The sequence below is a fragment of the Rhinolophus sinicus genome, chromosome 1 (genome assembly GCF_057876585.1).
Source record: "Rhinolophus sinicus isolate RSI-liver-muscle chromosome 1, RSI-T2T, whole genome shotgun sequence".
Taxonomy (NCBI): Eukaryota; Metazoa; Chordata; class Mammalia; order Chiroptera; family Rhinolophidae; genus Rhinolophus; species Rhinolophus sinicus.
The window spans coordinates 129,194,899-129,216,967 of record NC_142501.1 but is presented as its reverse complement, the minus strand read 5'-3'; the positions used below and the strand labels follow the sequence as shown (position 1 = coordinate 129,216,967).

The window sequence follows — 22,069 nt, the reverse complement described above, 5'->3', positions numbered from 1 at the left end:
TGTACTTTATCAAGAATTCAAAGTTGACCTTGAACAACACAGAGGTTGGGGTGCCAACTTCTGTGTAGTCAAAAATCTGAGTATCACTTTTGACTCCCCAGTTACCCCTTGGGATCCGCAGGGGACTGGTGCTAGGACCCCCCACAGATACCAAAATCCACAGATACACAGTCCCCTATGTAAAATGGCAGAACAATGCATACAGTCAGCCCTCTGCATCTGCATGTTCCCAGCCGCAGATCGAATATACTGCTTTCCATCCACGTTTGGCAGAACCCGCAGATTCAAACCCATGTTGCTCAAGGGGCAACTGTAGTCACCCTTGAAATAAAGTGCCTGAAACTGAGGACCCACTCAGGTCTTTATTAGACCTCTGTTTCATAGTCTTACCATCCAGTGTCTCTCACCTGGGTATTTCCCAGCTTACTAACGAATCCAATTCTCTAGCTAAAGAAGAAACTCAACACTAGCAATTCTCCTCTTGGTGATGACCAGCCCGTGCTGCTGAAGTCTTCCCATGGATTCTACAAGTAATTCCTTATCACTGTTCTTCCAGAAGACTCATGTTCAAAGGGTCCAACCTGGTTCTTGTTGGGAGAAATTAGTGAAAGTAAAACAACATGAGAGCGTGTACAGGAGAGAAGACCGGGATCCAGGCACTTCTGGAAGGTTACACTACTTCTGAAGAAGAACGAAGCACCTCAGGAGAAGGGTTTATAGAAAGACAACGGGAAATATAAGAGGTCTGAATCTTCATGTGTGTGCATGAGCACACCAACTCAAACAATTCAGACTTTTCTCTGTGAAGAGGTCAAAATAACAACACCTACCACTTAGGATATGAAGCAAGCAGCGAATAGACAAATGTTGTTTGTGGAAGTATGGTTTTGTAAAGAGAAAGAGCTACACAGAAACAGATGTTAAACTTGAAGCATTCCTTTTTTGGAAAACCATTATAAGCAGGATATGATTTGAGAGAAGCTTAAAAAGCCTCTGAAAATTAACTGTTTATCATATCCAGTAGCACCATCTAGAATGGATGCTTGCTGATCAAATATAAGCCTCCCAGGACGAGTTCCCAGATCACTGCCACATCAGAGACTTGCTTAGATTGTTAAGTCTTTAATTAGTTACAACTGCCGCTGATGACAAGAGATAATTACAAGTTATTCTCATGGTTTAACTAACAAAAATTTTTACCAGAATTCCTGGGGCTAAGCAGAGAAGAACCTATTATGTTGTGCCTTTCAGATTCAAAGCCCTGCTATGTTACTTTATTTTACAGTTTCCTCTGATTATAATATTTCAAAGGAAACACATGAAGGAAACCGTGAATGCCTGATAACAGTCTCTTACATAGTTTAATGGTAGCTAAGTATTATTTAGTTATGGCTACTTGCATTTTAAGCAGCAGTTTCCTCCACATATAGATAACAGCTCGCTTTTCTCCTTTGTCTCCTGGGTTCCCCCTTTAATCTTTGTGTGTGTGTGTGTGTGTGTGTGTGTGTGTGTGTGTGTGTGTTGGCAAGGAAGCTTCGGAACAAGACGGTATATGCATAAACAGTTAAACGTAGTGCAAACTGATGAACTGATAAAAGAATACTTCCCATTATAATCTTTCAACGTGGATGTAAATAGAAGCTTTCAGAAACATCCTTTTCGTATTATCAGAGAGAGGACAGAAATGCCACATAGAAGACACACTCAGTAAGTATCTGTTTTGGTTATATGGCAACAATTAGGACAAAATAAAAATTTAGCATTAAATTATCTGACATATAGAATGCTGTGTGCCGTTTCATAGACAGTCGTGTTTTCCAGCTATGAACTTACGATTCCTGTAGTGACATCTGACATGGCCTGTGAAGTTTCTGCTGTACCACGTGAGGGACTTTTATGTAAAGCCTGCAGCCAGTTTTCCCCATCACAATCTGTTAACACGTTGCGTACGGATCACGAGAATCTTCACGAGGGATTTAAACCCCGCCCTACGCAACGTGTTAACTGAGACCACTTAAGAGTGGGTTAGCATCTAGATAAGCTCTCTGTGGAGTCAATGACTTCAGGGGGAAATGCCACGTCTCTGGAGTTACCAAGTGACGTACCAAGTCCATGAAGAGAACATGTTTGAGAGTGCGTGGCCAACACCCCTCCGGCCTAGCAGCACCCTCGTGCACAGCCCCTTTCCCCACACTGGGTACAGCGCGGCCTCCCTGTGTGGTCCTTCCCTCCAGTCCAACCTCCCTCCCACCCCCCACCCATTTCCCGTCCCCACTGATTGGAAGACGGTCGGCCTCAGCACCCACTGGCTGCCCAACACTATCCGTTCTTTCTCTCAAAAATCTAACTAAGAGACACAGGCCGTGGTCATTGGGGGCTCTGGAGTTAAAGCATCACGCAGAGGCAAGAGGAGAATAAAAGTCACCGTGAGCCCAAGTTCCTGGGAAGAGTAACTGTCCGTGAAGGGAAGAGGCTGGTAGGCAGAGGAGGGAACAGAAGTGCAGGGAGAGGCAGAGACAATGACAACATGGGACAGAGACCCAAAGAGTCCCCCAGGAGACCCCCAACCCAGAGAGACATCAACTGACGGGGCCAATCCTGACTCCCAGCTCGCTCATCCCCTTTCGAGTGAGGCCCACGAGTCTTCTTTTCCTCCCTGTGGAGCGTCCTCACAACAACCTCCCTGTTCACTTAGGTGGGCTCAGTTTCCTGTCCTCACAGAAGCCACAGAGGAGGGACTAGATGGCCTGCTGGGAGTGTTTCTCAGTCTCCGACTGTTATTTCCTCCGCCCTCCCCCCCTGCTAGCCCCCCACGAGGTAGCGTGCACGGAGAAAGCTATCAGCACTGCTACCGTAAGTGCCTCACGCGAAAGCCAACACCCCTCCTTTTCACAATGGAACCTCCCCAAACTAGCCTCACACAGGTCCTCTCACTGGCGAACCCTTCTGCACCTCTTATCCCACATAAGCTCAGTGATCCGAAACACTCAACACTTACACAGCTGCCTTGCCATATAAGTACTAGGTTTGATCCAATGAATTTACTTAAAAAAAAAAAAAGTTTGCGTGTTTAATAAATGCAAAATTCTTTAATAGGAATTAGCAAAACCCGAGAGGAATGAGAAATGGTGTCAGCCTTCAGGAAGCTGACAATCCTGGGGACTAGGAGAAAGTGCTGGAAAAACACATGCGAGAGACTAACGAGAGGAAGCTGAAGAAGTTGAACAGATAAGGTGGGTTTCCAGCGGGAGGTGGGGGGAGAGGGTTCTGGGGCTTCCAGGGAGGGCTAGGGAGTGGGGAGCACACAGGGGAGCCCTGCGTGGCTGGCAGCCTGGAAACAGGATAGGGCACAGGAAAGGCAGATCGGGCTTGGAGAAGGCCTGCAGGGCCCACAAAAGAGCTGGAGGTTGACAATACCAGCAGTGGGGGTCCAGGAAGGCCCCTGAGCAGGGAGCCACAAGGTCAGGGTTCAGAGACCATCATCTGTGCTTTAAGTTACCAGCCCTGAGACGGACAGTGCAACACACTGAATGTAGCTCTGGAAAACAAGTGCTCGCTAATCAATTTGGATAAACTGTGTAAAGTTAGAATTGACTCTTGGGCCTGGGTCTGTGGCTTGAGTATAAGAACGTTTCAGCAAATTCGGCCTCTCACCTCTCCTCACATCAGAGCTGTCATTCTCGTCCCATTGTGGGTGCTCAGTACCTCTTGGTCTAACGATAGTAAACGCTCAACGCACAACCTCTTCAGCAAGTTATGAAGCACTATCCTGAATGCCTGGACGTCTAGTCAAAACTCCACGTGTGTATCCTTTTCTTTTTAAGTTTTACTGGCTATGACCAGCCCTTACATAAGAAACTTGATTCTCGGACAATGTTAACTATCAGAGGGAGACAGTCCTGACCACTCTCCCCACGCCCCCCGCAGCACCACCTTCATTCACAGAGCCTCAGCCATGTACACAGAGAAGCAGCATGACGGACACGTCCCTAATGTAAGTATGACAGGATGCATTCCTTTTGCAGCTCCCAGACAGGAAAGGGACGCAGCTGCGCTTGGAGAGCAGTTCCACATCCACACGGGCCATTGGGAGGGCAGAGGACGAGGAAGTGAGACAGGACAGCCCAGCACGGAGCAACCATAAATGGCGCTCTGAGGCTTGAACGCCCCTTTCAAACTGGGCCATGGGAGAGCTCCGCCAGGCCCAGCACTGCTATAGAGCAGTGGCCACCAGTCCGCCTGGCAGCCCAGGGCCTGTAGCCAAGCCAGGCTTCCAGCAGCCCTCGCCAAGCCGCCGACTTTCTCCTCAGTGATAAAAGAATGGCATTGCCAATGTGCCTCCAGCTCTGCCATTCCGCAAGAATAAAACAGCCTGTTTGGCCCCTGTGGCCTTCCAAGTGACTGATGGCCATCATCCCCAGAAACTAAGTGGCCCCATGGCAGAGGGACACACTCTAGGGCAGACCTCACCCCACCCAAGAAACTGCAGGAAGAGGGGGCCCTCGTGAGGCTTCCCAGTCACCGGGTGGCTTGGAGCTGCACAGAATCGTTCTGGGCCTTGCCCTCCCCTGGACCCAGAGGCCAGCCCAGCAAGGTCACTGTTGACCAGGCCAGGCTGCAGGACCAGGCTGCACTCAGGGACAGACTGAAGGCTGAGACCTGGCACAGAACCGCATATTCACCCAGATTTAGAAGTTACGTAAGCTGAAGCATTCTTGGTTTTCCTTTTCCTTTTTAAAAAAATTTTAAGCTGTTAACTATTAGCACCTATTTATTTCCCCCCACAGCACTTGTTTTTCCCTAATGAGGAAAAATAATCCTCCTCCTGCCCACCTTTCTGTTCACCTCCTGTTTTCAGTTCACTATTAGCTACTGAAGAAAGATGTCATTTCATTACATCCCAGGAAGCCCTGCAGCGGGTCTCTGAGGCGTTGGGCACTGGCATAGATTTTTGCAAACATGTATGCATTTTCTCTTTCCACCTGACAAGGCAACGTTCAATCCAAAAGCTACTATACACCTCCCAAGTCATCAGCCAACCTCAGAAACGGGGAAAGTGGCCAGATCTTTTGAGATCTCTGTCATCTAATACGGAGTCATCCAGTGCAGCACAAAGCCGCTTATCTGAGTGCTTTACTCGCGGTGGAAAGAACAACTGCTGGCCGACCAGATTATGCCCACCCACCTAGAGGCCAGGCTGATGGGCTGTGAGGTCCACAGGAACCTATTATCACACAGGGGCGAGAATGTCCTCAGCAAGTTGTGGAAGAGGTTGGGAGACACAATGCCCATACGGAATTCTAAAGGGGATTCTATGGACCCAACTCTCATCTCTGATCCAGACCATCAACATTGAGGGAGACCCCACACAGCCTACATGGTACGTTCGCATGAATTCTACAGCCACTGCTTAGAAACAGCCTCCTGCTTCTCAACAGCTGCAACAAGGGTGGGAAGAATGAACTGACAGTAAACACCCTCTGTGCCCAGCACAGTAACACTCTCCAGGAAATACAAAAGAAGGAGGAACCCAGGTACAGCCTCAGGACCCTGAAATCCAAGATGGAAAGTACAGATATATTTGGCATAAAACTAGAAGCAACAGAAGTCAGGATAAAATCAAGCACAAGTTTGTGTAGTAGTAACTAAGGTGTCCTAAATATTAGCCAACTTGTCCATAAGCACCTTCTTTCAAAGTTTACGGTGGGCGTTTCTCAGGAAACATGGCTGAAAAGACATGCAGGCCCAAGACAGCAATGGACACAAGTGCGAGTTGTGAAGGCCAAGGTCAAAGAAAAGCAGCTTCAAGTTCTTTTCTATTCTGTGTCCTCCCCTGAACCTGGCCCCGTCAATGAATGACTCTTGCCCCTCTCCAAAGAAGTGGTTCTCACTTGGCAACACAAACCTGCTTTTACTACACTGGGCATGAAGAGGGGCGATCACCTCTGCTTTTACTCAATAACCAAGGTATTGGATACACTGAATTACATGAACAAAATCCCTCCCACTGTTTGCCTGAAAGCTGTCAACCAAACAAGGAAGACCCTTCCTGTGAAAAGGTGACTTCTAACTAGGAAAGGCTAGTTCATTCTCTTTAGACTTAATTCACTCCCATTTTTGTTTGCTTGTTTGTTTCCTTTAAAGACCGGTCCATTTCTTCCAGGTTACACACAGTTTCATCACATGCTCGATAGAAGCAGAGCCTTCCTTCCCCAGTCTGAGCCTGGTCCCAACACAGCATTAAAGACAAACACAATTTTATGAAGTGATGACAAAGGTTTCCTCTAGGTCAAAACTGCTTGGATGAGAGTTACAGGGCTCCTCTCCCATGCTGGCTCAATGGCAAGCTGCCGAAATTCTCTCTTTTTTAACCCTCCTGTTCCCCCACTCAACCCACCCTGTTGTAAGAAAACACCCACAGATGCAGCTGTATGCAGATGGGGACCCCCATTAGGGCCAGTGTGTGTACAAGGGAAACACGAGTTGGGAGCCAGTGGAATTATATGAATATACAAGAAGAAAGGTGTCGTTCACAAATGGAGGGAAATACAGACCTCTTTCAACTCTGTAATGTACCAAATATCGACATAAATTAAGAAAGCCAAATGTACTAGGAATGTGTGCCTGACATAAACTAGCTTTCGCAGAGTTTTTAAATGATTCCTAGCTGAGGCAGTATCAAGACATTACAAGGGAACACCGAAGCCAAGTACTGAAACGCCATGTTTAGCATGAGAATTTGTTTACTCGCCACGATTTACTAAAGGCCTACTAAGGCCTGTGCTCAGCGCTCTTGGAACATGCTAATAGCTCCATGGAAAGCAGTGCTCTTGGCCCTCACCCCCCCTCTCTCCCTGGCCCTTGCCAATTATAAGGCACTGAAGGATTTTCCTTACAGACCCACTGCCAAGCCCCCAAGTCTGAAGAAAATGGTGGGTTCCCATGGAAGCTTACCCCGCCTCAGACGTTCTGGCAGCAGAGGTTCTCTGGGGCTCTCCGTGGCCTCTCAGTGTGCGGCGGTCATTTTCGGAGTCATTCCCGTGTCCTGTCCCCAGGGATGCCTTACTGTGTGGGAAGGCGGCAGGGCCATCCTCACACCCGTTCAGCAGGCCCGCTCTGGCTCTCGTCCGCACGGGCTGGCGCCCCTCGCAGTGATCCTCGTGTGGTGCCGGGAGAGCTCTTGACGGTTTGTATCCATGAGAAATCAGGAGGTCTTCTACACTGTACATAATGCACTGGCCTCATCAAAGCTCCGCCGCTGGGACCGTCGTGGTGGCAAGACCCACACTGAGGGGACAACAGAGAGGTTCATGAGGACTCACCTGTGCTCCCTACAACTTTACCTGATACTGCCTCGTCCCTTCACCCTGACCCAGCCAGACCCTGCTTACGAGCACAGCGCGGTGCCTGCACAGGAAGGGAAGAAATGGTGACTGCTCTGCCTGAAATTACTCTGTCTTATGCAAGTCGAGAGCATGCACACAGCAGGAACTCTGCAGGAGGTGGTGGTAATTCTGGGGACCCCACCTTCTGGTGGCTGCCTCTTGGAGAAGAGTCCAGAACAGAGTTTAAGCAATGAAATGATTGACAGTTCCACCATCCCCTTGCCCCAGTCATCTGAAAATAAAACGTATAAGGAGACGGGAGAAAATAAATACAGGCTCAAAACTTGCAATTACTACCTCATGTTTCTAAAAAGAGAAAGTAACAGCGTCTGGCTTCATCTTCTTATACTTCCTTGCTTTCATCTTGTAGACATACCTTTTGCTCTAAAAGGCCAGAGCGAGAGCTTTAATCAACACCTAGCGATGATGTGCTTCACCACGACATACCGTAGCAAGGGCAGCTAGAGCAGAAAAGAATCTTCTTTCCTCCACCAGGGAGGTTAACTAGCTGCTGAAAATAGCTCTTAAGTTTTTAGGCTCATAATGAGAAAGCACATGACACACTGATCAAGCATACGTGTCCAACCCACTGCAAATCCCAAACTTCTCTTTTCCATATGAAACTTTAAAGAATCACATTTCTTCCCAATAAATCTTGGGGAAAAGTTTTACTTCTTTGGGCCAAGGGTGTCCACATCCAAATCCTGCCACGGTACATTAATTTACCGGCAGCTACTTCCCCGAGTAAACTGTCCTATGGCCATTGTACCAGCAAAAAAAGAATTAAAACGGACAGGAACCTATTGGACAGCACATGTGTGAAAATAGGTGGGGCTGCCATGTTTATTTTTACACAAGAGAATCTTCTTTCCTCTGTCTTCCCATTGTTAATAGAGGGGAAGGCAGTTTGGTCGGATGGATCTGGCTCCCCAGAGGTTATGACACTCGGCTGGGCAAGAAGCACACCAAAGCCAGGCCTGTAAGAGCTCGGCCAGCTCCAGCCCCACTTCACTGGTGAACGGAAATTGCGTTGTGGCAGCCCCATCGAACAATGGCCAGGAAATGCCTGCGGGCCCGTGTGCAGGTGACAGGGAGACGCATGTGCTTCCTGCCGGTGGGAATTCTTCCTGGGGCCCATCACACAATTCTGCTGACTGCGCATGTCCTCTCTCTTTGTCACATGCTAGGTTACGGCGGCAGCAAAGTCTCAGTGGTCAGCATGGAGATCACCAAACTTTGCAAGGCTATAATTTCCCATGAGGTACCTACATTTTATGGGAGGTTGACAAGCTCTGGTAGTTACTGCACTAGTAGAAAACTCTCCACAGCAGTTCCGCCATTCCTGACACTCCTGCTGTGTATCTTTGAGGGACCTGTACAACCGGGTCATTCGCTTAGACAGAAATGGAAGGATCAGAGAGGCAAGCATTTGTCCTTTGATTCAATTGAGCAAGTCACTGGACTGGAGACTGCAGAGGAAAGCGATTCCATTACAAACACAGGGCCAAGGGCACATAGAGGCAAGAAGAGGAAGGCAGGGTCTTTGTTTTATTTGTCACTCTACCCCCAGCACTAGCACATAGTGTGCTCTCAATAAATAGCCATTGTGTGAATGAACCAACGAGAGAAAGGGGCATTTGAGCTAAGTTTTGAAGCATGATTAGGAGTTCACTAGAAAAACTGCACGTGCATGTGTATGAGAGAGGGAATTAACATTTAAAATAGATTTGGGATATAATTATCCTAGAAGTAAAGAAATAAAATAACAACAGAATCCTGGTGGCCTAGACCAGGGTCCCCAGACTCACTGGCTCGGTTGCACACATCCAGTCAGCACCCCACTTACAGCTAGAGTTAAGGGCTTGTGATACTCAGTTTCTCTCTCTGACTATGTCAGGCTCTTTAAAAGAAAAGTGCACTGCACTCCAACTGTCCATCCATACACAGCGGGACAGGTCAGTGCTGCAGTCCCTTGGTGGCGTGGTAAGAAGTGACACTTACAAACATGTATGTGGCTCATGTCTCTCCTGGGGTTCGGTAAGCTGGTCCATGATGGCTATGTCTGTATGGTCATTATATTTAGCAAACCCTTAAGTGGCAACACAACCCAGGCCAAGCTATTAACATCTTCCTAGAAAGTTTCAGACCTCTACGAGCCATAACTTGACTTGTAGGTCTGAGGTCAAAAGCGTATTGATCACTGGAAATTCCTAACCTTTTGAGGCCAGAGCTTGTGGCAGCAGGAGTATGAAATCTGCCAGCTTCAGCACACAGGACCTGGGGCCAGGTGGGAGAGGCGCAGTGGAGAGGGGATGACCCACCGGCCCCGTAAGCCAAGCGAGTGTTCCCATACACTGTTCAATCCATGCAGGCCCTTTCTCCCTTAGGCTCACACTCGTCACCTTCTCAATCCCAACTCAGACTCTGGCCTCTACCTCATCTCCACACCCACACTGACCACCACCTCTTCCCTTATACACACGATTAAACAGTCACATGGTTTCTCTAATCCCTGGCATATTCAGCTTACTTTCTTCAGCATCCTTATCTACTTAAGATGGAAAGGGCTGTCTCACTAACACATCAATTATAGAGGCCACCAGGAAGGGACCCTGAGGGGACCAGGAGGAGCCAGGCATCTAATGAGTTGCTGGATTAAAAGCTGTCCCTTCTAAAGTTTCTTTCCAATCCTGACATGTCAGCATTCTACGTCAACAGCATTTAATTAAACTCAAAGCGTTGTTAGAAAGACAAACACACACCAAAACTGATAAATGTCAGTTATTATAACAGATTTCACAACTTGGCAGATATGTGTACAGTTCAAATAGTTCAAACAGTATTAGGTGTGATCCTTTTAATCCCGGTGTTCGTGCTGACATCTAGCCCCAGCTCTGGTCCTAGAGCAAGTCATTAACTGCATCAAACCTCAGTTTTCTGATCTGCAAAATGGCCATGCCACTATCTTCCTGTCTCACCAGACTGTTCTGAGGGCCAAATAAGAATATGTAAAAGTGGAAACCACCACACAAATATAAGATGGTGGATTGTTTATGCTACAATGTCTCTAGTTTGTCAGTGAAGGCAGAGTTATTTGCCTTATGGAAATAGTTCAATTAGTTATTAATTTTCATCCTGCAGTTTAGACCATTTCCTAATTCCTTTGGTATCATTTGGGATGTCACTCTTGATTTCCAAAGTCGTGCCACTTTATAGCACCCACATCTCTTGTGCTTTGTGAATGGCTGCTCCAATCTCCATCCAACTCACTCTTGTAGAACAGTCAATGTTATTTTACAAACATTATAAACATTAACACAATTTATGACCGCCTATAATGCACCAGGCACTAAAACTATGGTAATGAATAAGACACGGTCTTTGCCCTTGAGAATCTGACTGTCTTGCTGTACAGACAACTGGAAAACAAGCCATCAAAACATGACATATGCATGCATTAGTGACAGGAACTAGCCACCTCTCCATAGTGCCATAGCACTGTGACAGGAAAAAGGACATGGTGACACGGAATGGACCCTTACCCCACCTCAAAGGGCCAGGAAGGCTTCTGGAAAGATTGCCTCTAAGCCAAACAAATCCTCTACTTCAGGGTAGATCTGCACGGTAAGATCCCCCTATAAGGATGATTTTCCAGCCAGGTCATTTAAGAAGTTTTTTCCTTTACTACTTTTGTTTGTTGCCTTGTCTCAAATACTCATTGTGGACCCTGTAGGAGTGGTCAAGGCAGTGCGTGTGCCTAGATACAGTCTCGGGTAAGGAAGGGCCTTCTGGCATTGGCTGAGCCAGGACACAATAACGAGACAAATGAGCCCACTAGAAATACTGTATTCATTCTATGAATGTCTGAATACCATTCACACAGAGGGAACATTTAACATAAGAACAAACATGTTAACCGAACAGTCCATCAAGGCACCGCTGCCTCTGAAAGTTGGGAGTTCCTAGTGGGGAGCTTCTTCTTTTTTTTTTTCTCTTTTCTTTTTTTTGTGTGGGGAGGTTCTTAAGCACAACTTACTTGGAAACTTTTTTCTTTTTATAGCCAGCTACCGAAGGTGTGCGCACACACATCAATCAAGTTTTTAAAGGAAAAATATGCACCCTCACATCCTGACATGAACTGTAATCACGCTATTCTATTTCACTTTTTTAAAAGGCAGGTCACACCGCCCACTAAATTTCATGGCGTCTTAGTAGGTCACAACCTACAATTTGAAATCATTCCTGCCCTGATCAGGGAGCTGGACTAAATGACCTCTGAGATTTCGGCAAGTTCAAAGACCCTACCAATCTATGAGAAATCCCTCGGTGTAACAAGTTCATTGCTCTGTTCTCAACAGCAAATATAACTCTTCTCTCTTATCAAAAGTGTTCTTTCCAAGAAAAGGCATACCATGTTTCCCCCAAAATAAGACCGGGTCTTATATTAAGGTTTGCCCCAAAAGACGCATTAGGGCTTACATTCAGAGGATGTCATACTGAAAAATCAGGCTAAGGCTTATTTTCCGGTTAGGTCTTCTTTTCAGAAGACCTAACAGCTACTAAGTGAAACTACTTTCCTATTCTGAAGGTCAGTAAATGAAAAAGAAATACATCTCCTTAAGGGAAAGTACTGTCTTCTGCTTCCTTCCTCATTCTGCCTATGACCTATGAGGGGCTTGGCACCTGAGGTCTGCGTACACTGTCACTGGGGACAGAGAAACCAGCACTGCAGGGGCAAAGAGGGAAGCCGCAGGTCCCTGGAAATGACGCAGCTCTGCACTGCTGCCACTTTCATTCTCTCTCTTTGGTATGAGAAAGCCAAGACACAGCTTCTTGTTTCTTTTGATTTCACTATTGTTCTTCTCACTTTTTCCTACTATTTTCTGGCCCATGTATTCCTAGAGTTAGTCCATCACTTCAAAAATAAAATCTACAAATCCGTTTAAAAATTCTACCACTACAGTAAAACAGCTTTATCAAAGGGACACATGTCCTAATGGATCTAGTTTTCTGGGTAGCACGGGTTCAGCTATTTCTTCTCATCTCGGGTAGGAGGTGCTTGCAGACTTTCTCCTGCACAAGTGTAGAGAGGGTGGCAGAGCATACTAAGAACATGCACACGCTTTGACATCAGAATGACTTAAGTTTCCATCCTGGCTTCCCTTGGTAGGCGGCCTTTCTCAGCTTATGTAACTTCTGAGCCTCCGTTTTCTCATGTGTAAAATAGATGGGTCTGTGACTTTATCCCAAGGTTATGGGGCTCCTCGGAGCTTTAGGATATTAGGATAGTCATTTCTATGGACTTTGTGGCATTGCTCGATTTAACTAAAGAGAAATCAGAGCTAGGCCCAGCCACCCTCTCAGAGAATTTCTCACCCAGTTGTACAACTAGGGTTGAGTGAATGAAGCCATTTGATTAACACAAACTTAGTAGGACAGTACAGTTGACCCATGAACAACATGGATTTGAACTTCACAGCCCCCCTTATACACATATGGTTTTCAATCAATACTGTATTTTCTCTTCCTTATGATTTTCTTAATCACATTTTCTTTTTTTATAGCTTACTTTACCATAAGAATATAGCGTATAATACCTATAACATACAACCCATATCTTCATTCGCTGTTTATGTTATCAGTAAGGCTTCCAGTCAACAGTAGGCTATTAGTCGTTAAGTTTTGGGAGAGAAAAAAGTTATATGTGGATTTTCAACTGCATGAGGGGTTGACACCTGTAACCTCCATGCTGTTCAAGGGTCAATTATATATAGAAAGAAAAAAAATGGATTTATAAAAATTCTCTTTTTATAGAAGAAAGATTTTGTGCTGCGTGTATAACACGAAAAAGGATAAGATAAATATAAACTTATGCTTCTTATCTCTGTTACTAAAATGCTACTTACAAGCTTTGAATCATAATTGAAGAAACAGTGAAGGAAATACAAATCTAGTAACACTGAGCCGGGTCAGAAGACACTCAATCCACAGTTCTCTTGTTCACCTCGATGAGACTGGTTTAAATTAAATTAAATTCATGAGATGAGACCCTAAAAGAAATGCTTATTGCATGCAGTCTCTAATTTAGGCGGTTTAGAGGGGATGGGATGCGGGGATAACAGTGCTGAACAGCCACGCTTGCCTGCACTGAGTTTTTTGATTGATTCATGGAACCAATAGGTTTATATTCTATTACTTTCCCCCCTTGAGGATGCTTGTGACAGGCGGTGAAATGCTCAAGATACTCTCCAGTAGATGCATAACAAATTCATCAAGAATACTCTCCAATTTGTGGTTAATTTATTCCCCTCTGCCCCAATATCTTTCTATATACAAAGTAGAAGGAAGAGCCTGCTCTATAAGCTCAAGAGAGCAAGCAGCACATCAACCATCCATTGAGGATCTACAACCTGCCAGATACTCTGTTAGTTGCTTGGCACACTTTGTTTTATGTAACATCGACAGCACACTTCCTGCTGCAGACATTGATGTCTCCATTTCACAGACAAGAAAATTGAGACTGAGTCCAAGGTTACACAGCTGGTAAGTCCAGACACAAGGTTCAAACCAACATAGGCTAGCTTCAAAGTCTGTGCTACTGTTTTAGGCTCATCCATCTATAGTTCCTTTTTGAATAGCAACAAAAGTTTGCTAATTTACAAAATAATGCATAAACAAGAAAAGATAGAAGGCATGGTGACATTAAAATTAAAAACTATATATTTAAAAGGAAAAAAATTCTCTTTATTCTCTGAGATTAGGATGGCTCTTCTAAATGCTTCTTTCCTTATACACACCACACACACACACACACACACACACACATTATTCACACATGCATGTGTGTGTGTGTGCACACATGCCCACACACACAGGGTTGATGCCTCATTTGCCTATAATGTCTTGATGGCAATACTAATGTGAATTTCTAAACACTCAGTGATATGAGTCATTCACAAGTACACCATGCAATCACTTCGTGATCTTCAGCAGACCTCTTCAATCATTTTGGGTTTCAGGCTCTTTGTCAGTAACACAGAGCTATCATAAAACCCGTTGTGTGAAACTGAAAAGCAGACAAACTATGTCTATGAAAAATGGGAAAGGAGTAACTTTCAGAAAAAAGTAAATTCTAAAAAAAAGTTATCTACATAGATATACTCACTCTTATCTGCAACATGAATAGAATGTGGACTTTATTTCAGCAGACAACGGGAAACCACAGAGTTTCAGAAAGCAAGGGAAAGAACTAAAGTGGCCAGAGCAAGAACAAATGTGGGGACACATAGTTATAAGTCCCTCCTATTGTAATGTGCAGGGAGATGAGCAGAGGAGATGAGACAAAAAGGCATAATAAGAGTAATTTTCAAGGGAAGAAATACAATGGATTTCAGTCTCAGTGACTAAGATAATTTCTCTTAGTCACTAAGAGAAATACAGAAATTGGAAACAACTATTGGTTGGAGAAGATGACAGGCAATTTGACTTTGGTTTAACCAGCCTATTTGCACAAAATTTTCTTTTTGCAAAAATCATTTTCAAATAGATTTTCATCAGATTACTTGTCCCTTCCAAAGAACCTGAATGAGGCCACTTAATCTTGTTGTGTGGTAGATTTCTAAGTTCTTTAAATATTAGCCATATCGCTTATATTCACACAGAAGGGACGATACAATTAGGAAAGTGTTGTCAACAACCCATCAGCATTTAAGCACGGAGTCGAATTGTCCACATGCTCGCTGTAGGGATGAATTTCTATCTTTCTCTGTTGCTGTTGTGTTGAACTGACCCTGAAACACTGAGCAAGAGAAAAGGAGAGAACCTCTTCAGGTTTCAGTCTTCTCCTAAAGAAGTGAAATAAGAAGGTTGAACTAAAGGTTCTTCGGGGTCCTTCTGGCTCTAGAAACCTGCCCCTCTCTCCAGCATGTTCTCCCTTGACATGAACTGCATGCATTTCTAAGTCAGCTGCCACAGGGAAAAGAACATGGCTTGTGGCCAGGACACAGAAGATATGAAGATAGAGCCTCTGACCTTGGCCTCATAGCACCCATACAGATGCCAACCAGGAGAGCAGAGCTAATGGCCACAGACCGAGCAGAGGAGCAGCTGAGGGGAGGCCAGGGAGTACACCATCTGCAAATTCTCTATCCCGGGAGCTGCACACTTATTCCAAGTTAAATTGGTGAAGACATTTATTCTGCACTGAATGTGCAAGGCCTGGGCTCTGTGCCAGAGAACGTAAAGACACATAAGACCCATCAGCACCCTCCATGTGGGTGGCATAGTCTAAATGGTGCTACTTCAATTATGGGTATTCTCATCATTAGAGGCTGAGACTCGCAAATGAATGTTACTGAACAGGTACCATTGCATCCTCCCCAAATGTGATATATAGATGATGTATTACAGAATTGTACACTTGAAACCTATGCAACTTCACTAACCATTGTCACCCCAATAAACTTTAATTAAAAAAAGAATTTTATTCTCCTATTTATAGTTATAAGGCTCCCAAGACAGTTGAATGAATGAAAGCAAGTATTAAGCTCATTAAATCAACCAGAACGTGTCTTCCTTTTCAAAATTTGCCTAGAATATGAACTGAAAATTAATAAAGGAAAGACACAAATACCCCATTTAAAAATATGAAACAAATGTTCACTCACCTATAATTAAAGATATGTAAATTAAACCAAAATGCTATTATTCACTTATCAAATTAGTGAAGCTTTTACAAAGCACTATTTGTTGTTGGTTAGGGCATGATGAGCTATGGAAGCTCTCCTATTTGTGGGTGTATGAATGTGTGTTGGGGGCCAGTCTGTGTGTAAATGGGTATTTCCTTTCCTAAAAGTAATCAATATGTTATAAAAATCTTTAAAAATATAAAACCTTATTATGGACTAATCATCTCACGTCTTAGGAGTCATCCTAATGAAATAATCAGAGATACACACAAAATTTTATACAAGGATATGTGTCCAAGTTTTAATCACGAAAATGAAAAATCAGACTAAATGTCAATTTAAGGGATGGTTAGAAAACTTCTGGTGCATCCACATGGTAGACTATAACATGTATAACATGCATAACATGATGTTTTCAAATATACAAGGGCACAGGGAAATGCTCATGGTACCACATTAAATAATCAAGACAGGGTACCAAACCATAGGTTCAGTGTAATACCAGTTTCGTTTACATGCACATGCCGGGATTGGGGGGAGGGGAGGACGGTTTGGGAGGACACCAAAAAGAAACACCAAAATAGTATCGGAGTCTCAGGTTTGTTTTGTTTTTAATGTCCTTATTTATGCTTTACTGTATTTTATGAGGTTCTGTCATGAAATGTATTAGGTGGAACCATATAAAGTTGCCATTTTACAGGTGAAAAAAAAAGGTCTAATGTTGGCACTTTCATATACTTTAACTTAATATTATTTCATCATCATAAAAAAACACTTTTAAAAACAAAGAGTTGCATAGGTAGGATTAGGAAAATGCATCTTTGAAAATATATTACACATTTGCAAGACTCAAAGAGAATAAAAGAAACACTTAAGAATAAATGAATAATAAATCACAAAAGGTTCTAAGGGTCTAGTATTTGGTGCATGTGTCTTATCTGATACAGAGATTCTTAACTTATTTGCAGTAAGCCTAAAATTACATGTTCTGCTGATAGAATCTAATACAAGATTACAAATGGCATTCTAAAGGTCTTGATTAGACATTCTTACTCCCTAGAAAACCTAAAACTTAGCTGTATTCACAAACATTCCATACTTAAGATGTAATTAGTCCCTCAAATTGTTGGCAGTTCTCTGTAAATATTTCTTCAACTGACAATTTTTCTGTCTAATGTTATGACTAATATATAACAAAATACTTTCTTTAAACAAGAGGTAAACAGTTAAGACATAAAACAAACCAGAATGGAGCATGTTGCTAATTGATACATGGACTTCTAATGCATTCTATAGCTTTTCTTTTTTTGTAGAGAGCTATGTATTTTATTATGAGCAATAGGATTATCATTTCCCTTCTCAGCCTTAATAATTAAATAAAGAACGCCAACAGTTCCAGTTTAAGTTCTGGAACAGTAAGTTCTCACACAACGTCATGACCATACCACGTAGTACGATGGCCAGCTCTGCCAGGACCCTCAACTTGTTAAAATCTCCTAAATCATAAAAAGTATATTTAATCTGTGAAGCAATAATTTTAGTAGGGTAACCATCACTGAGTTGTTTTTATAAGGTGACCAAACAGAGAGAGAGAGACAGAGAGAGAGAACAAACTTGAGTCTAACATCAAAAGGATCCTGGAACTCTAATCTTGCTGGGTTGGGTCGGTGTTAAGGCATTGATCCAAAAGGAGAGAGAAAAGAGAAGAAAATATTATGCACTGTATTTTTTTCTTAACTATGTCTCTTCTAACTTCTCTTTTTTGTCTTTTCCCCCTCAACTTGAGTGAACATTCCTCTCTCTCTCTCTCTCTCTCTCTCTCCTCTCCCAAGCTTTCTCTCATCTTCTCTTTCACCTTTAAATTACGTCACACCATTATGCTTTGGAGACCTCACTTCATTTTCATGAGACCCTAAGTATCTCATCAACATTTCTGAAAGATTAGCAGTCATTAAGAAAAGGACTAAAATTAGATAAGATTTTTTTAATCTTCTGGAAATTTTTTGGCTATTTGCAAAAATAATTGTGTAACTTATAATAGGTTAGAATTTAATTCCACTATCATCATGTATGTTAAACTCCACATATAAAGATTCTGAAAATAGTCTATTAGGTTTATGACATGGTAGTTTTGTTTTTAAATGTCTTTAGAATAAAAGAGCTAAGGTTTTATAAAAATGTTAAATTATTTCATAATTTCATATAACTCTTACATTTTTACTTATTTTCTAATTACAAAAGTCATAGAAAGTTATTCTAGAAGTAAACACTACAAAATTCAGTGTTTAAGCAAAAAGTAAAAGTTCCCAATAACCCCACTGAGAGATAACCAGCAGTAACTCTTCTTCCTATACATACGAGTACAGTTACTTACTCTCTCTGTCTCTTCTCTCTCCTTGAAATATATCTTGGTTTCTCTTCATAATATCTAACTTCTTTCATTTACGTATAGAAGAAACAAGCTTAATAAGTAAGCTATAGAGAGATAAACAATAAGCAGTAAACCACAAGGATATTTAGTGGTCTGATCGTCTTTGCCCGTTTGGTCAGGCTTTTCGCAACTATATTATCTATAGAAAGTTTTTGGAAAACATATTTAATTAAAGAAAGTAAAGGTGATAATCCAAATTTTAAACAAGGGACCACAAATTCAAATCAAGATAATTGACAAAGTCTGAGTATTGGGGTAGTTCCTGTACTTTTAAAATGACATTCAGTGTTTAAAGCAGATATCAAAGTACTGGAGACTGACCTCGTCCTCCTTGGGCTGCTGGCCTTGGCAAGTGAGTGGCCCTCAGCATTCCTTAAGTCGGCAGGCCCTTGAAACAAAGCACAATAACAAGGTTTTAATGAGTGAGATAACTCTTCCCATTCAAAAGGTAAAAAACAACATCTGTTAAAAAAAAAAGCAAAAAAACTGCAGGAATGGGTTCAGCAATAGGCCCAGAGGATTTCAGAGATACCGTCCTTGCTTATCAAAATAAAAACCACAACAGAACAATTGTTTCAATCCTACCTCTGTGTTCTACACTCTCTCCAGAATAATTGGCGTGGAGTCTCGCCAAGCTCATTAAGAGAGAAACTTCTGGACTCCTAAGCACGGTTGGTGTTTGCTGTCCTCCCAAACTAGCAGGCTCTCCCAGCGAGGACACTGAACACTTGGCGGAACCACAGGCTCCTGGGCTTTCTTTCCTGATAGTATTTCTCAGATTTATGTTCAAATTGCATTTTAAAAATCAGACTCCAAGGATCTTTTCATATTTCCTTCCTTTTAACTGAAAAATGGTCCTTATTTATTCTCCTTGTGGTACCTCCCATGTCCAGTTATATTTTATAGCTACTGAACCATATACCATCAACCCCTGGAATCTGTGACTACTCAGATGGGTTATTAGATAACTCTGATTAGCTTGTCAAGTTCTCCAGAGCATGTGGACACTCAGGCATTTTAGGTTACGTTCCAAAGAGGGGGAAAGACAATTTCTTTTTTTTTTTTTTTTGCCTAGGCTTCCCTCCACCCACCCAATCCCCCTAAATCTCTCAGGCCTGCCAAGGGCCTGATCTTCCAGTCTCTGCAGCAGAGGGTGAAGTTTGGCGGGAGAAAGACCCAGCAGATTAAGGCCTGTTCAACAAATATTTGCTCACCCACTCCAGTAGGAGTGAAACAGTTCACTACATGCTGCCTGCCCCAGTAACATGTAGGGATCTTCAGGAAGCTTGTTCAGTGGGTGGCTAAAAATTAGACACTTCATATCAAGGTAAATAAATATAAAGTCCAAACCCACAGAATATCATGGAAAACCACATGAATTTACCAAACTCCCAATTTCACATGAAAACCAACACAAGTCCCATAAAATAGAATCTGAATGTGATTTCCAAAAAAACTACACACTTGTGTTGTTGGATGATCATAATCTGGTCATGGTAAATTAAACAACTACCTGACATAAGGCACCATTTTCCCGAAGTTTTAACTTCACAGCCTGTGACCACTCAGTTTAGACTATTGAGTCTGCCTTTTTTTGTCAAGAAAATTTCTGGATTAAAATATACAAATTGGTAGTTATAAAATAATCACGGGGATGTAGGGTACAGCATAAAGAATATAGTCAATAATGTTGCAACAATTATGTATAGTGCCAGGTGGGTACTAGACTAATCAGGGGATCACTGCATAAATTATATAAATGTCTAACCGCTATGCTGTACACCTGAAATTAATATAAAATAATATTGAATGTCAATTGTAACTAAAATAAATAAGCAAATAAATGTTTAAAAAAAGAACATTTCTGGCTGCCCAAATCCCATGTCCCGCTCCACTCCCTCCCACGAACCCCCTCCCACCTTCCAACCCTCACCTCAAATCATTGGGATATCTGCAAAGCAGAAGAGACAAAAAGCCAGAGAAAGGAAGCTGTGGGAAAAAAACATCTGAGTTGTGTGGTCAGAACTCTTTCACTCTCCTCCCCAAAACTGGCCAGGCAACCAGACCAGGGAAGGAAGAATCAGGCACAGGGGTTAGGGGAGGGGATGTATGGGATGAGAGATGCAAGAGTGGGTGACAGGATGTGTGTGTGTGAGGGTGGGGGGTAGTGGTGATCTAAGCTAATTCCCCAAAGTCCTCTGCTCCTAGAAAGGGTGGATGAGCAGGACTAGGGCATCACCAGGCTGCGCGGGCATGAAGTCCCGTTTTTATTTTTTTCTTTAGTAGTGAAATCTTAGCTTCGTTTTCAAACCCCCAGAAGAATCCGAGGAGCCTGGCTGCTACGGTATTGCCAGTGACAAGGAGCAAGAGCGGCGCCTTCAGCTGTAGGTGCCGAGCCTCCTTGCGGTCCGGGCATCTAGGAAAACCATGGCATTCTGGGGTGACGACCGCAATCTGGGCTGGGGGGACGGAGGGTGCTCGCAGAGACCTGAGAGCGAGGACCCCAGCGAGAAGGCAGCGCAAGATCCCATAAACCAGCGAATTGACGAGATTTACAGCACTCTCAGGCGGGGCTCTTTCCTTTCTCTCACCCCCACCCCCCTTTTCTTTTCTTTTTCGCTTGACCACCAGCAGCCGGGGCCAGGCTACCGGGGCACTTTCTGGGAGCAGCGGCGATTAGCCTTCTAATCCCCAGTTCTGACCCGTGGAGCGGGGGCGCCAGGCAGGGCGGGGACCTGAGCAGGGATCGGGGGCGCGGCCGCCAGCTCCCCACGTCCCGCGGGCAGGTCCAGCCGCCGGGGACACCGTGGGAAACCGGGACCTCGGAGGACTCGGAGCAGCGGCTGTCAGCTCCCGGGGTGGAGACGTCCAAGTTGGGGCGAATGGGCGAGGGAGGTGGATGGCTGGACTCGGACGGTGGCGGGGACGACGCCAAGAGGGGCACAGCGACCCCTGTCCTCCCCGGCTCTCCCCCGCGCCGAGGGGCTCCGCGAACGCTAACGCCAGCCGCGGCCTTGGGCGACACCAGGGAGCCCCGTGCCCCGCTCCGGGGCAGGGCACCTAAGGGGTGGGGACTCGCCCTCCTGGAAAAGCGGGCCGCCCCTCCCCCCAGACGCTGCGAGGATGGTCGCCGCCGGGGTGCTCCGCGCCGGGTGCGACGTCCCCCAGGCTGGGTGAGGCTCGGACCCGAGCAACGTCCGGCTGGAGAAGTTGGGGTTAGAGCGCGGGAGGCTGGGGGAGAGGCCCGCGAAGCGCCGTGGGAGCGGGCCAAATGCACAGTGGAAGTGAGGAGTGGGGAGAGTAGCCGAGACTTACCTATCGGCTCCCTCATGCTACCCGGCGCCGCCACCGCCGCCGCTCCGGCCGGCCGGGGACCAGCGACACCAACCCGCTTGCCGCCGCGGCGGAGCATGCCCGGAGCCGTCGCCGCCGCCGCCGCCGCTCGCCCCGCCCACCGCCTGCCCTCGCCCCGCCCACCGCCCGGCCTCGCCCCGCCCACCGCCCGGCCTCGCCCCGCCCACCGCCCGGCCTCGCCCCGCCCGCCTGGACGCCTCCAGGCTCTGGCT

The 22,069-nt window shown here is 44.7% G+C and overlaps 1 protein-coding gene across 3 annotated transcripts in view; it reads right to left on the bottom strand.

The window, feature by feature from the left end:
• The window catches only part of JCAD (junctional cadherin 5 associated), an 83,091-nt gene that overhangs the window by 24,418 nt on the left and 36,604 nt on the right, over window positions 1-22,069 (bottom strand). Inside the window, exons 1-3 of one of the 3 annotated variants that reach the window (XM_019731529.3) lie at window positions 21,819-21,955; window positions 18,825-18,891; window positions 6,955-7,287 (exon numbers count right to left, since the gene is read on the bottom strand). In XM_019731529.3, coding sequence (XP_019587088.3) covers window positions 6,955-7,229 — 275 coding nt within the window. In that variant the 5' untranslated portion in view covers window positions 7,230-7,287; window positions 18,825-18,891; window positions 21,819-21,955. Of the gene's footprint in view, window positions 1-6,954; window positions 7,288-18,824; window positions 18,892-20,436; window positions 20,600-21,818; window positions 21,956-22,069 lie in introns of those variants that run through there. The other 2 variants (XM_019731530.3, XM_074324742.2) reach the window with 2 other exon arrangements.